This window comes from Urocampus carinirostris, chromosome 12 (assembly GCF_059441175.1).
Source record: "Urocampus carinirostris isolate Australia breed hairy pipefish chromosome 12, RoL_Ucar_1.0, whole genome shotgun sequence".
Taxonomy (NCBI): Eukaryota; Metazoa; Chordata; class Actinopteri; order Syngnathiformes; family Syngnathidae; genus Urocampus; species Urocampus carinirostris.
The window spans coordinates 39333601-39346875 of NC_142360.1; the positions used below are offsets into that span (position 1 = coordinate 39333601).

General features: G+C 41.0%; 1 protein-coding gene across 2 annotated transcripts in view; it reads right to left on the bottom strand.

Moving 5' to 3' along the window:
• The window catches only part of shdb (Src homology 2 domain containing transforming protein D, b), a 98155-nt gene that overhangs the window by 1877 nt on the left and 83003 nt on the right, over positions 1-13275 (bottom strand). For both annotated transcript variants that reach the window (XM_088350305.1, XM_088350304.1), the window contains one exon: positions 7343-7462. In XM_088350305.1, coding sequence (XP_088206431.1) covers positions 7343-7462 — 120 coding nt within the window. The remainder of the gene's footprint in view (positions 1-7342; positions 7463-13275) is intronic.

A 13275-nucleotide genomic window follows, 5' to 3' on the forward strand; every position in this document is an offset into this window, starting at 1 on the left:
GAGAGAGAGAGAGAGATAGACAGAGAGATAGATAAATACACAGAGATAGAGAGAGATAGAGAGATAGATAAATACAGAGAGAGAGACAGAGAGATAAATAGATAGATAGAGAGGGATAGATAGGTATAGATAGATAGATAGAAAGAGAGAGAGATCGAGAGAGAGAGATAGAGAGATAAATAGATATAAATAGATAGAGAGAGAGATGGAGAGAGATAAATAGATGGATAGATATAAATAGATAGAGAGAGATAGATATAGATAGATAGAGATAGATAGATAGAGATATATAGAGAGAAAGAGAGAGAGAGAGAGAGAAAGAGAGAAAGAAAGAAAGAGAGAAAGAAAGAAAGAGAGAAAGAGAGAAGGAGAGACAGAGAGATACAGAGAAAGAGATAGATAGATAGATAGATAGATAGATAGATAGATAGATAGATAGATAGATAGATAGATAGATAGATAGATAGATAGATAGATAGATAGATAGATAGATAGATAGATAGACGCTACCTTTTTGTTCGTAATTAGCGCAAAAAGCACCCGGTTGAATATGGATTTCTTAAACAGCAATTTAGCTAGCTGGCTTGCTAAAAAGCTAAAAAGGTAGAAAGATAGCTAGCCAAAAAAACTTCCCATTTTTTGCTCATATGTTCATGAGGCCCATTAACTGGAGTTCATTTATTTGACTTTCTAAATTCAAAAAATATCATGTTATAACTATGCTGTTACTATGTTATAACTAGCTTCATTATTAAAAATAGGGTTAAAAAGACACAAAAAATTATTTTACTAGAAAATCACAATGAACCCTATGTGGGTCCTGCCCCTGTTGGTATTTCCTGTACGGTATTGTTCCCATTTATTGTGTCCTGTTTAATATCGGTTTCCAGTTTAGTTTCCATCTATTTTTGTCCCTTTTATTTTTTCCCCCAGTTTTCGTTCCCGTCTAGTTTGTCCTGTTTATTTTCGATATCCCGATTCATTATCTATCCTGTCTGTCCCGTCCTGTCCGGTATCGACCCCATCTGTCCGATATCTGCACAGGCAATTGGTATCGATCTCGTTTGTCTCCGGCTTCCTGTCTTTCCACGTCGGACCGGCTACCTAACGTGCATGACTCCCCATTTCCCGGTTTGTGTGAGAATCGTCACGCGTTTGGGTCCTGATCCTGTTCTGGTTTTCGAAAGAAGCCGAAGGAAACAAGAAAACATTTTTGGCATAGTCGAACAAGCGGTAGAAGACTAACTAAATGTTGGCATAGAAGCCGTTAGGTTTTGGTATGGAAGATGATGCTAGCTTTTTAAGATGATGCTAGCTTTTAGCGCAAAGGAAAATGATGCTAGGTTTCTAGTAAGTGCTAATACTTTGGTAAAAAATATAATTCTGTTTTTGCACAAACTGAAATGCGGCTTTTGAGATATATTTTGCAACTCTACGTCGTAAAACATTCTCACAAGTGATTCGGTTGACTCGAACGATAGCTAAAAAGCAAAGCACGAATCATCGAATCTGCGGTGATTTCAAACGGAATTACCGTAACGGACAGGCTAATAGCCTTCGAAACATCACCCGAGTGAACCAATCATGATCGGGTCAGGGAAATGGAAGCTTAACTGTCGATTATCCACTCAAACCATGACGGTCTGTGGGCAAGCGGCCCTTGGCCCCCTTCCATTTTAGGGACAAACGACATTGATGGGAAAATAAAACGAATCAAGAAAGATGCCGCGTTCCGTCACTGTCAAGGCTGAAACTCTGCCAGACGACATTAAGATGAAGTTTAAATGCAATTTGTGTGACGCTCATATCAATAGTTGGAGTTGCTATTAGTGAAGACTCAATAATCCATTACTTGGGCAAAAATGAAAATCACACTGTTGAAGGTTGAATTGAATTACAGTATGCGCGAACGGCCCCTGGTTCGAGACAGGGTGGAAAGGTTTGTTGGCCTGGAAAGGGATGGGTGCCAACAGGCTGTACATGCCCAAGACACACCACTGGAAATGGTGCCCATACCACCCTAGTGGATAGAGCAAACACCCACCCACTCTCCTGTTTCTGTAGCAGTGGTTAGCACATTCACCTAATTCACGAAAGGTCCCGAGTTTGATACTGGTTGGAAACATTTGTTGGCCTGAAGGGATGGGCATCACCAGGCTGTACTTGCCCAAGACACACCGCAGGAAATGGTGCCCCTACAACCCAAGTGGGTAAGGGATTCACCTACCTACTCGCCTTTGTAATCGCCATCTTAAATAGTCACCGAAAACACGTGACCTAAACAACTCGGAGCAGAACTGAAAACGGCATCGGGTACGCGGGGGCACGGCACAGTTAGGGTTCTGTAGCCTGCGGCTTAAAATCCAGTGCGGCTTATACAAAGACAAAATTGAGTTTCTTATAATTTGAACATGCAAATTTAAATCAAGTGCGCTCAGTCGTGAAGGATTTTATATGATTGAATACAAGTGACATTTATCGATTTTTATGCTGTAGTTATTTACTGACTGTGCCTTTTTTCAATGAGCAGTGAAAGTTTAGGGCATCCTGGTAGAGAATGTGGTTTACAGGGACGGCGGGAACGGGACATAAGGCTGATAAAATAATCAACACATCCAGACGCAGAAAGGCCCCGATGACGCAGAAACGCTCGGTGTTGTTTTGAGTATTCCAGAGATCGCGACGCTCTTTGGCGAGACGGTGAAGCCCAGGGGGGGCTTCCTTGGCACGCCCATGGGAGGAGTCAGCACGCCATTATGCGGGGAGAAGATGGCCAATAGGAGAGAGCTAAAGGACTTCAGAAAAAGGCTTCACACAGACTCAAACGTAATTCCCAACAGTAGTCTGGAATTTAGACTTCAGGTGGGTATCATGTGGAGCCAGAGTCGCAAAAACGAGGGTTGAATCCCAAGATTTGTTTACGGCGCCCCCGCGTCACCCACTCCCACCTGGTTCCTCCACAGAAGGCCATTCATATTCATTAGCGACGATGGCGAGGATGATGTGTGCACTCGAGTGTGCCCGATGACCACTTAAAGGAGGGACTTTCGGACCAAAGGAGGAGAAGGTGGGGTTTTCTTTGCCAGTCAGGGACAGAGGTATGATGGGAAGTAATTGCGGTAATTACGAGGGAGGAGATTTGAGCAGATAAGCATTATAGAATCTCGCAAATGAGAAGTGGAGGAGGAAGTAATGCGGCAGCTGTGCCGAGTTTGAGTGATGGATGAAGGATTTATGGACAGGTGGCGCTGTTGCGTGTTCCTACTGTTCAGACACACACATGTTGCAGCAATGAGAAGCATGCAATTAGTGAAGGCAAACAAATGGGATCAGGCTCCACGTGCTTTTCTCAAATGAGCAGATGGGCAAAGACATTTGGAGATTTTATAACAAAGGACACCTGGAAAGGAGATTGCGTCGGATGCCAGTTTATTATTTTGACTATTTGTTGGAATAATGTACATAAGTTATTCAATTTCACTATTATTTATGTGTGTTATATGTTTGTCCCACTGCACTCTAGAGAGAACCGATGGTGTGAATAATAAAAGTTACAGATTTTACCCAAAGAGGCACGGATCTCTACTTGAGTCAATCATTCACATTTCAAATAACAAGAGTTTGCACGAAAACTGGTTTCGACCGGACATTTAACTGTCAAATGCATTCCTGTTTAGCAGTCCGAAACCACCTTGTAATTAGGAAATACCTTTCTCTAAATAAAAGGCAGGGTGGCGAGAGACTGTTTCGAAGTGAGCTGGAGGCACTGTGATAAAAAGCGGTCTCTCGTTTGCTTCCCTGCAGATAATCATAAACAATTCTCTTTCCTTTTTGTATACAGGTTTTTTTGTTAAAAGTGTTGGGGTCCAACCTGACACTATTATACCTCACTGTTTATTAATTTTGGACACCATCAAAGGAGATTGCAAATGACGCCAGTTTGTTATTTTGACTATTATACCTCAGTTTTTTTCTCATTATTTGACTAGTATACTTGACTTCTGTTTGTTACTTTGACTGTTATACCTCACTTTTGTTGGTTATTTTGACTTTTTCACCTTGGTGCTGTGTGTTGCTTTGACTATTATACCTCAATGTTTATCAATTTTGGACACCATCAAAGGAGATTGCAAATGACGCCAGTTGGTATTTTGACTATTATACCTCATTTTTTTTTCTCATTATTTGACTAGTATACTTGACTTCTGTTTGTTACTTTGACTGTTATACCTCACTTTTGTTGGTTATTTTGACTTTTTCACCTTGGTGCTGTGTGTTGCTTTGACTATTATACCTCAATGTTTATCAATTTTGGACACCATCAAAGGAGATTGCAAACGCCAGTTTGTTATTTTGACTATTATACCTCAGTTTTTTTCTCATTATTTGACTAGTATACTTGACTTCTGTTTGTTACTTTAACTATTATACCTGACTTTTGTTGGTTATTTTGACTTTTTTCACCTTGGTGCTGTGTGTTGCTTTGACTATTATACCTCAATGTTTATCAATTTTGGACACCATCAAAGGAGATTGCAAATGACGCCAGTTTGTTATTTTGACTATTATACCTCAGTTTTTTTCTCATTATTTGACTAGTATACTTGACTTCTGTTTGTTACTTTGACTGTTATACCTGACTTTAGTTGGTTATTTTGACTTTTTTACCGTGGTGCTGTGTGTTACTTTGACTATTATACCTCAATGTTTATTAATTCTGGACACTATCAAAGGAGATTGCAAATGACGCCAGTTTGTTATTTTGACTATCATACCTCATTTTTTTTCTCATTATTTGACTAGTATACTTGACTTCTGTTTGTTACTTTGACTGTTATACCTGACTTTTGTTGGTTTTTTTGACTTTTTTTACCGTGGTGCTGTGTGTTACTTTGACTATCATACCTCAATGTTTATTAATTTTGGACACCTTCAAAAGAGATTGTAAATGATGCCAGTTTGTTATTTTGACTATTATACCTCAGTTTTTTTCTCATTATTTGACTAGTATACTTGACTTCTGTTTGTTACTTTAACTATTATACCTGACTTTAGTTGGTTATTTTGACTTTTTTACCGTGGTGCTGTGTGTTACTTTGACTATTATACCTCAATTTTTATTAATTTTGAACACCATCAAAGGCGATTGCAAATGACGCCAGTTTGTTATTTTGACTATCATACCTCATTTTTTTTTCTCATTATTTGACTAGTATACTTGACTTCTGTTTGTTACCTTGACTGTTATACCTCACTTTTGTTGGTTATTTTGACTTTTTTTACCGTGGTGCTGTGTGTTACTTTGACTATTATACCTCAATGTTTATTAATTTTGGACACCTTCAAAGGAGATTGTAAATGATGCCAGTTTGTTATTTTGACTATTATACCTCAGTTTTTTTCTCATTATTTGACTAGTATACTTGACTTCTGTTTGTTACTTTAACTATTATACCTGACTTTTGTTGGTTATTTTGACTTTTTTACCGTGGTGCTGTGTGTTACTTTGACTATTATACCTCAATGTTTATTAATTTTGGACACCATCAAAGGAGATTGCAAATGACGCCAGTTTGTTATTTTGACTATTATACCTCATTTTTTTTCTCATTATTTGACTAGTATACTTGACTTCTGTTTGTTACTTTGACTGTTATACCTGACTTTTGTTGGTTATTTTGACTTTTTCATCTTGGTGCTGTGTGTTACTTTGACTATTATACCTCAATGTTTATTAATTTTGGACACCATCAAAGGCGATTGCAAATGACGCCAGTTTGTTATTTTGACTATCATACCTCATTTTTTTTCTCATTATTTGACTAGTATACTTGACTTCTGTTTGTTACTTTAACTATTATACCTGACTTTTGTTGGTTATTTTGACTTTTTTTACCGTGGTGATGTGTGTTACTTTGACTATTATACCTCAATGTTTATTAATTTTGGACACCTTCAAAGGAGATTGTAAATGATGCCAGTTTGTTATTTTGACTATTATACCTCAGTTTTTTTCTCATTATTTGACTAGTATACTTGACTTCTGTTTGTTACTTTGACTATTATACCTCACTTTTGTTGGTTATTTTGACTTTTTCACCTTGGTGCTGTGTGTTACTTTGACTATTGTACCTCAATGTTTATTAATTTTGAACACCATCAAAGGAGATTGCAAATGACGCCAGTTTGTTATTTTGACTATCATGCCTCATTTTTTTTTCTCATTATTTGACTAGTATACTTGACTTCTGTTTGTTACTTTGACTATTATACCTGACTTTAGTTGGTTATTTTGACTTTTTTACCGTGGTGCTGCGTGTTACTTTGACTATTATACCTCAATGTTTATTAATTTTGGACACCATCAAAGAAAATTGCAAATGACGCCAGTTTGTTATTTTGACTATTATACCTCATTTTTTTTCTCATTATTTGACTAGTATACTTGACTTCTGTTTGTTACTTTGACTGTTATACCTCACTTTTGTTGGTTATTTTGACTTTTTCATCTTGGTGCTGTGTGTTACTTTGACTATTATACCTCAATGTTTATTAATTTTGAACACCATCAAAGGAGATTGCAAATGACGCCAGTTTGTTATATTGACTATTATACCCCAGTTTTCTTTTTCTCATTATTTGACGAGTATACTTGACTTCTGTTTGTTACTTTGACTATCATACCTTTTCCACCCCTTTTCTCCCACTCTGTCCTTGTCTCTTTCACTCTCCGTGTCTCTCTTTTTCTCTTCCTTTGTTGCTCTTTGTCTCTTTCCCTCTCTCTGTGTCTTTTAACGTCTTTTGCTCTAACTTCCTTTTTTCCTTTTCTCTCTTTTCTCTTTCTCTCTTCAAACCCTTTGCGCTTTCTTTTCTCTTTTCTCTCCTTCTGTCTTTCTATTTCTCTTTGGATTTCTTTCTCCCTTTCTTTCCCCCTCTCTCACGACTTCTCTTTTTATCTCTTTTGTTTCTCACGCTCTCTCCCTCTCTCTCTTTCTTTGTCCCGCCCTCTCTCCTTTTCCCTCCCTCTTTCTCTTATTTCTTTATCTCTCTTTTTCTTTCTCTTGAATCTACTAGTCCGGCCCCCGAGTTCAAATGAGTTTGACACCCCTGTATTCGTATGTATTTTATTTTTTTAGTTGCTTTTTTAAACGTTTCATGAAAAATCCAAGGGTTATTTCGATTAACTTTGCATTTATGCAAATGGAATAATACGATGATATTCGTTAATAAAACAAGTTTATGAGACTCTGGCAGAGCCAATGAAATACTTCCTATGCATGGGATACACTGCATGTACATATATGACACTAGTATGTGTATATTTGTGTTGTGTGGGCGATACCTTAGAGAGAGCGAGTAGTCGCATCGGTTGGTCTGGCTGTTCCTCACCAGGTAGCTCGACTCTTTGCTCGACGTGAGCAGCGATTCGGCTTCGGAGCGTGATAGCGAACCGTGGTACCATCTGCACGAAACAGTTACGCTCGTGTGACTCTCTCGAGAAAACACGTGCACGAGTACCAGATTTCATACACGCGTTCATACAGTCACATGGAATGCATATATAAGTCTGGGTACTGAAGGATTTTATACATTTGACCAGTGTTCCCTCTAAGCTGCACTGCTCGCACATTCTCAGCGCACAAGAAAATCGAGCCAGCTCACAAAAATCAGGGCTCAAAATGACTCATTAAGAAGCGAATTAAGTCAAAGTGACAGTGCATGAAGGTAAAAATACACGGGTTCCCCTGACGCTGTGTTCTAAAAGCGGTATTTTAAAGTCAATGTCGAAAGAAGTTGAAAAGTAAAGTCAGTAGAGTTTGTCGAGAACCGGCTTCTTTGGCTCGGCTCACTGAAAGGAACCGGCTCTTTCGGGTCCTAAACGGCTCTTCAGGGTTGTTTTCGCTTCTTTAATCCCAACGTGACCAAATATTGTGTAAAATGATGCACAAAATGACTTAAAGGAAGGGGGAATAGAACAAAAAAGAAAAAAATACCAAAATGAAAAAAGTAGTGAAAAGCTGAAAAAAGAAACAAAAGGAAAAGAAAAAGATTTTTTTTTTAGAAAAAAGACAGAAAAAAAAGAAAAGAAAGAAAAGAATAGAGAACAAAAAGAAAAAAGTAACAGCTCGGGAAAAATAAACACAATGAGATTTTTTTTAAAGGAATTTTTAAAAAAGTAGAGAAAAAAACACAGAAAAAAGAAGAAAAAGTTTGTGTTGCATTCAAATCATTTCCAATGATATCAAGTGAATCTTGTTGCAACCATTGTACTTCCACTCAAAAATGTTTGATCATGACTTAGTTGCCACACTTGGGATTGCCGTTGCTCACTGTTGTTTCAAGCGTTGCTTACCGACTTTGTGTGGACGCTCAGACCCCTAAGTAAAATTACAGGGAACATTGCATTTGACTATGAAGGGTTTTATATGGTTGAATACAGGTTACATTTATTGAGTTTAAGGCTGTAGTTATTTACTGACTGTGCCTTTATTCAATGAGCAGTGAAAGTTCAGGGCAGGCACGAGTGGTGGAAGACGTACTGCAGATCGTACTACAGTGTTTTTGTTACTGTTTACCTGACTTGTTTACCTGACTGCCCATTTTGCACATCTGGTTAGCTGCTCCTCTTGCACTCTTTGCACTACTGTAAAATACTATACATAGCCATAATTATTTAGTATATTATTAGTACTCAATACTCCAACTCAATACAACATTTTATTTATATCTGTACATTCAAGGAAACTGTGCGGGTCAGATGTATCGACATTTCGTTCTGTATACACGTGTACTAGAATGACAATAAAGTAGATCTGAATCTGAATCTGATAGGATAATCAGCATATCCAGACGGAGGACGGCAGGCGTTGTTTTGAGAACAAGGCCCTGATGACGTAGGGACGCTCGGTGTTGTTTCGGGTGTTGCAGACGTCGCAGCGCTCTTCTCCGAGGTGGTGGAGCCCGGGGGGCTTCATTGGCACGCCCATGGGAGGAGTCGGCGCGCCATTGTGCGGGGAGAAGATGGCCAATGGGAGAGAGCTAAAGGACTTCAGAAGAAGGCTTCCCAGAGACTCCAACGTCGCTAATTCAGCCATTTTCGATGGAGAAGACTTAGTTAAATTGTTAATGAAATTAAATCTGCCCCCGTGTGGAAATGTGTGGAAATGCCCACTGCCTGAAGATAGCTGGGATGGGCTCCAGCACCCCCGCGACCCTACTGAGGATAAGCAGTGCAGATAATGGATGGATATATAAAATCTGGGCGGCACTGGGGCTGGGTGGTTAGCGCGCAGCCCCATAGTGCAAAGGTTTAGGGTTCAAGTCCATCTACTGCAGCCTCCCCGTGTGGAGTTTGCATGTTCTCCCTGTGCTTGGAAGGGTTTCCTCCAGGCACTCTGGTTTCCTCACACATTCCAAAAACATGTATGTCAGGTGAATTGGCCGAACTAGTAGATTAAAGAGAAAGAAAAGGAGAGATAAAGAAATAAGAGAAAGAGAGAGGAAAAAGGAGAGAGGGCGGAACAAAGAAAGAAAAAGAGAGAGGGAGAGAGCGTGAGAAACAAACGAGATAAAAAGTCGTGAGAGAGGGGGAAAAGGAAGGGAGAGGAAGAAAGAAAGCCAAAGAGAGAAATAGAAAGACAGAAGGAGAGAAAAGAGAAGAGGAAAGAAGGAAGTTAGAGCAAAAGAAGTTAAAAAGACACAGAGAAAAAAAGAGACAAAGAGGAACAAAGGGAGAGAAAAAGAGACACAGAGAGTGAAAGAGACAGAGAGTGGGAGAAAAGGAGTGGAAAAGAGAGAGAGAGAAAGAGAGAGAAAGAGACAGAGAGTAGGAGAAAAGGGGTGGAAAAGAGAGCAGAGAGAGAGAGAGAGAGGGAGAGAGAGCGAGAGAGAGAAAGAGAGAGAGCTAAATACAAGTAGAGTGTCTTTGCTCGAGGCACCTGGCTTTGGCAACATCAAGTTGACATATTCCAACCTGCAGCTTGTTTTTCTCTTGCGCTTCTCTGAGTGTTGTCTCGCTGGCCAGATTCAATCCCTTAGCGGGCCTGATCTGGCCCGCGGGCCGCCTCTTTGACACCTGTGATATATATGATCCAGGCTAAGCCCCGCCCACCAGGTACATCACAATGTTTACAAACAAATTCAAGAGTCTATCGGCGCAACTGTACTTTTCCGGTGAATACAAACCATTAAAGAAAAACAATTATTTGCAACCATCCCAATTAATGAGGCGTCCGTTTCGTGTTTACATTTTTTAAAGCGCCGTAGAATGTAATAAAACTCTGGGCGGCACTTAAAAGATCATCAGCGATTCAATGAGCCAGCAAAAAAAGCTAGCGCCGTGTATACCAACAACATTAGCTTAAGTAATGTCTTGGATTCCATTTGCTCTCACGCCAGAAAATATATCATAAATAACGCCAACCATGTAGAAAAACACCAAAGTAAACGTGTGTTGCTAATGTTCCCAGCTAATTACTTTTACTCGAATCTCCCATTTCTCATTGGCTGAGATGTACACCCTTGGGGCGGGTGGATCAATCCAAATATGGATATTATCGATAAGTATTTGGAGCGGATCGATACTATTGTCTTGGGATGGATACTTCGGCCCCTCCGTCAATTTCCTCTAAGTGCTGGTTTGCAATCTAGATACCCCTTTGTGACCGACTTTGCACCTTTCCCTAATTGGGCTGCTGCTGCATCGTGCCTGCCAGGCAGAGAGCAGGGCCAAATCTATCTGCTCACACCTCCCAGAAGCTATGAATGACAGAGGCAAACAGGAAGCGCAGCGAAGTGTGGACTTTTTGGCAACTACACAAAATGTCTGGTGTAGTTTGAGTGGTAAAGCAGTCTGCTGCTGTGGCAACACCACACATTTACATACACACCTGAGAAAGAGCAATGAGCTGCAACCAAAAATGGAAACACGTTACAGTTTCTGTTCAGGAACAGCCAAAAAAGGGACAACTGACCCTAAATTTGCATTGATAACTGTCATGAGTACTAATCCGTTGGCGCCAACAGCCTTGGTCGCTGATTGGCTCCGTGCCACTTTTTAAACCCCCCGGCTCCCTGTTACCAGCGTCAGACCGTCTGCGAACCTATGCTTTCAGCTAGGCAAGCTCTGCACTATCCGACATTCTCCTGCCCTGTTTTCTCCTGCCTGATACCTGTTGCCGACCTGTTTCTGGACCCGTTTCTGTCTTGCTCCTCCGTCCCGGCCATTGACCTGTTTTGCCCTGTTTCCTGCCTGATACCTGTTGCCGACCTGTTTCTGGACCCGTTTCTGTCTTGCTCCCCCGTCCCGGCCATCGACCTGTTTTGCCCTGTTTCCTGCCTGATACCTGTTGCCTTGCCGACCTGTTTCTGGACCCGTTTCTGTCTTGCTCCCCCGTCCCGGCCATCGACCTGTTTTGCCCTGTTTCCTGCCTGATACCCGTTGCCGACCTCTTTTCTGGACTCGTTACTGCCCTTGCTCCTCAGTCTAGGCTATCGACCAGTTTTCCCGCTGCCTACGACTATTCTCGCTCCTGTCATCAGCTACCTGTGTCCGACAATCATCGGATTGTGGAAGCAAGCACTGCTCTCTTTCTCAATAAAACTGAGTAAAAACAAACGCTATTGGGTCCTGTCTCCGTTTCTGGCTTGTGACAATAACTTTATTTTTAATTCATTCATTGTAATACAGAATTTGCATTATTGTTACGGTGCTGACTTTTTGGTACCACTGTCATGATTACTCATTGCACTCGTTTGGTGCCAGCTGCCGCCAGTTGCCTGATTGGTTCCCTCTCCTATTTAAGCTCTGTACTCTCACTCACCCTTTGTCAGTCTGTCAGCGAACCTCTGCATACAGGAGGCTCTTTGACGCTGGCACTCGTCTGTTCCTGATTCCCCGTTTGTCTTTGGCTACGACCTGTTTTTGACCACCGACCACGTTCTGATCTCCCGTTCCGGCTACGACCCGTTTTTGACCATTGTTGTGGTTTATTGGAGTCGAGCGTGACATAATGAGAACACATTAGTTTAAGACAGGAAATTCCAGGCTTGTTTCTCCCGAGTTTAGATGCCAGCGAGTGTTATTAATAAAAACACTCTCTTGTTTGGATTAGCTTCCCCTAGCAAGCTGATAGGAGTTTAGATGTCAGGCCGACCCCAACGATTTTCTTGGAATTTGTGTAACTTTGGAGAATCGAAAGAGGACGAAAACATTCTGAAAAAAAACATTGTCAGTTCCCGGAAAGCATGCACATTGAAAAAAAAAACAAGTGCGTCATCGCGAGGGGACGCAGTAAGTATGTTTTTGATCAAGAGGGTATAAAAACGCTGATTGTCTCTTAGACGAATGAGAACTCTATTTTGGACTCTGCCGGACAAAATACATGGCTTCTCCCTCACCCGTCAAAACTTCTGTGTACTTTTGGGGCATATTTCTCGGACTGCTCCGAAACCACCCACCACGTTCTGATCTCCCGTCCCGGCTAACAACCTGTTTTTGACCACCGACCACACTCTGATCCCCCGCTCCGGCTATCGACATGTTTTTCCCGTTTGACCACGCTACGAGCGGCTTACTTCCTTCATCCAGCGAGCACCTGATCGCTGGTGTTTGTTTTTTCTCTATATCTCAATAAACTTGTGAGTAAACGTTACGCATCTGGGTCCTCCTCCTGTTCTGGTTCTGACAGCGACTCTTTTGGCTTTTGTTCTGAATCACTTGTAATAGAAACATTTCTATTTATTTATTTATACTTTTAAAGTTTGCCATGTTGTTATTTCATAAAAAACGAAGGAGTTCTAGTGCCTAAAATATTTGCGCCCGTGTTTATCTAATTATAAAGTAACTGAAAAAGGGAGGGCTTAATTATTCAATGATCATTTCCAAGCAAAAATAATCGGTAACGACCGGTACTATGTCACGATTACCGATATGCTTCACCTGTGCCCGCTCCTTTGGCGCCAACTGCCTCAGACTCTGATTGGCTCCCTGTCCCTATTTAAACCCTGTCCTGTCAATCCCATTTTGTCAGTCCGTCTGCGAACCTCAGTGTATACTAAGCAAGCCTTTTTCGACCCTGACTCCCGCCTGTCCCGTTTTTGCTCACATCTGTCTCCGGCTACGACCCGTTTTGATCTTGACCATGTCTGCTCTCCCGTCCCGACTTACGAGCCGTTTTTGATCTCGACCACGTCTGCTCTCCCGTCCTGGCTTACGACTCGCTTCCGACGAAGTTTTTGCTCTCCTGTCCCGGCTACTGACCCGTTTTTTCCGTT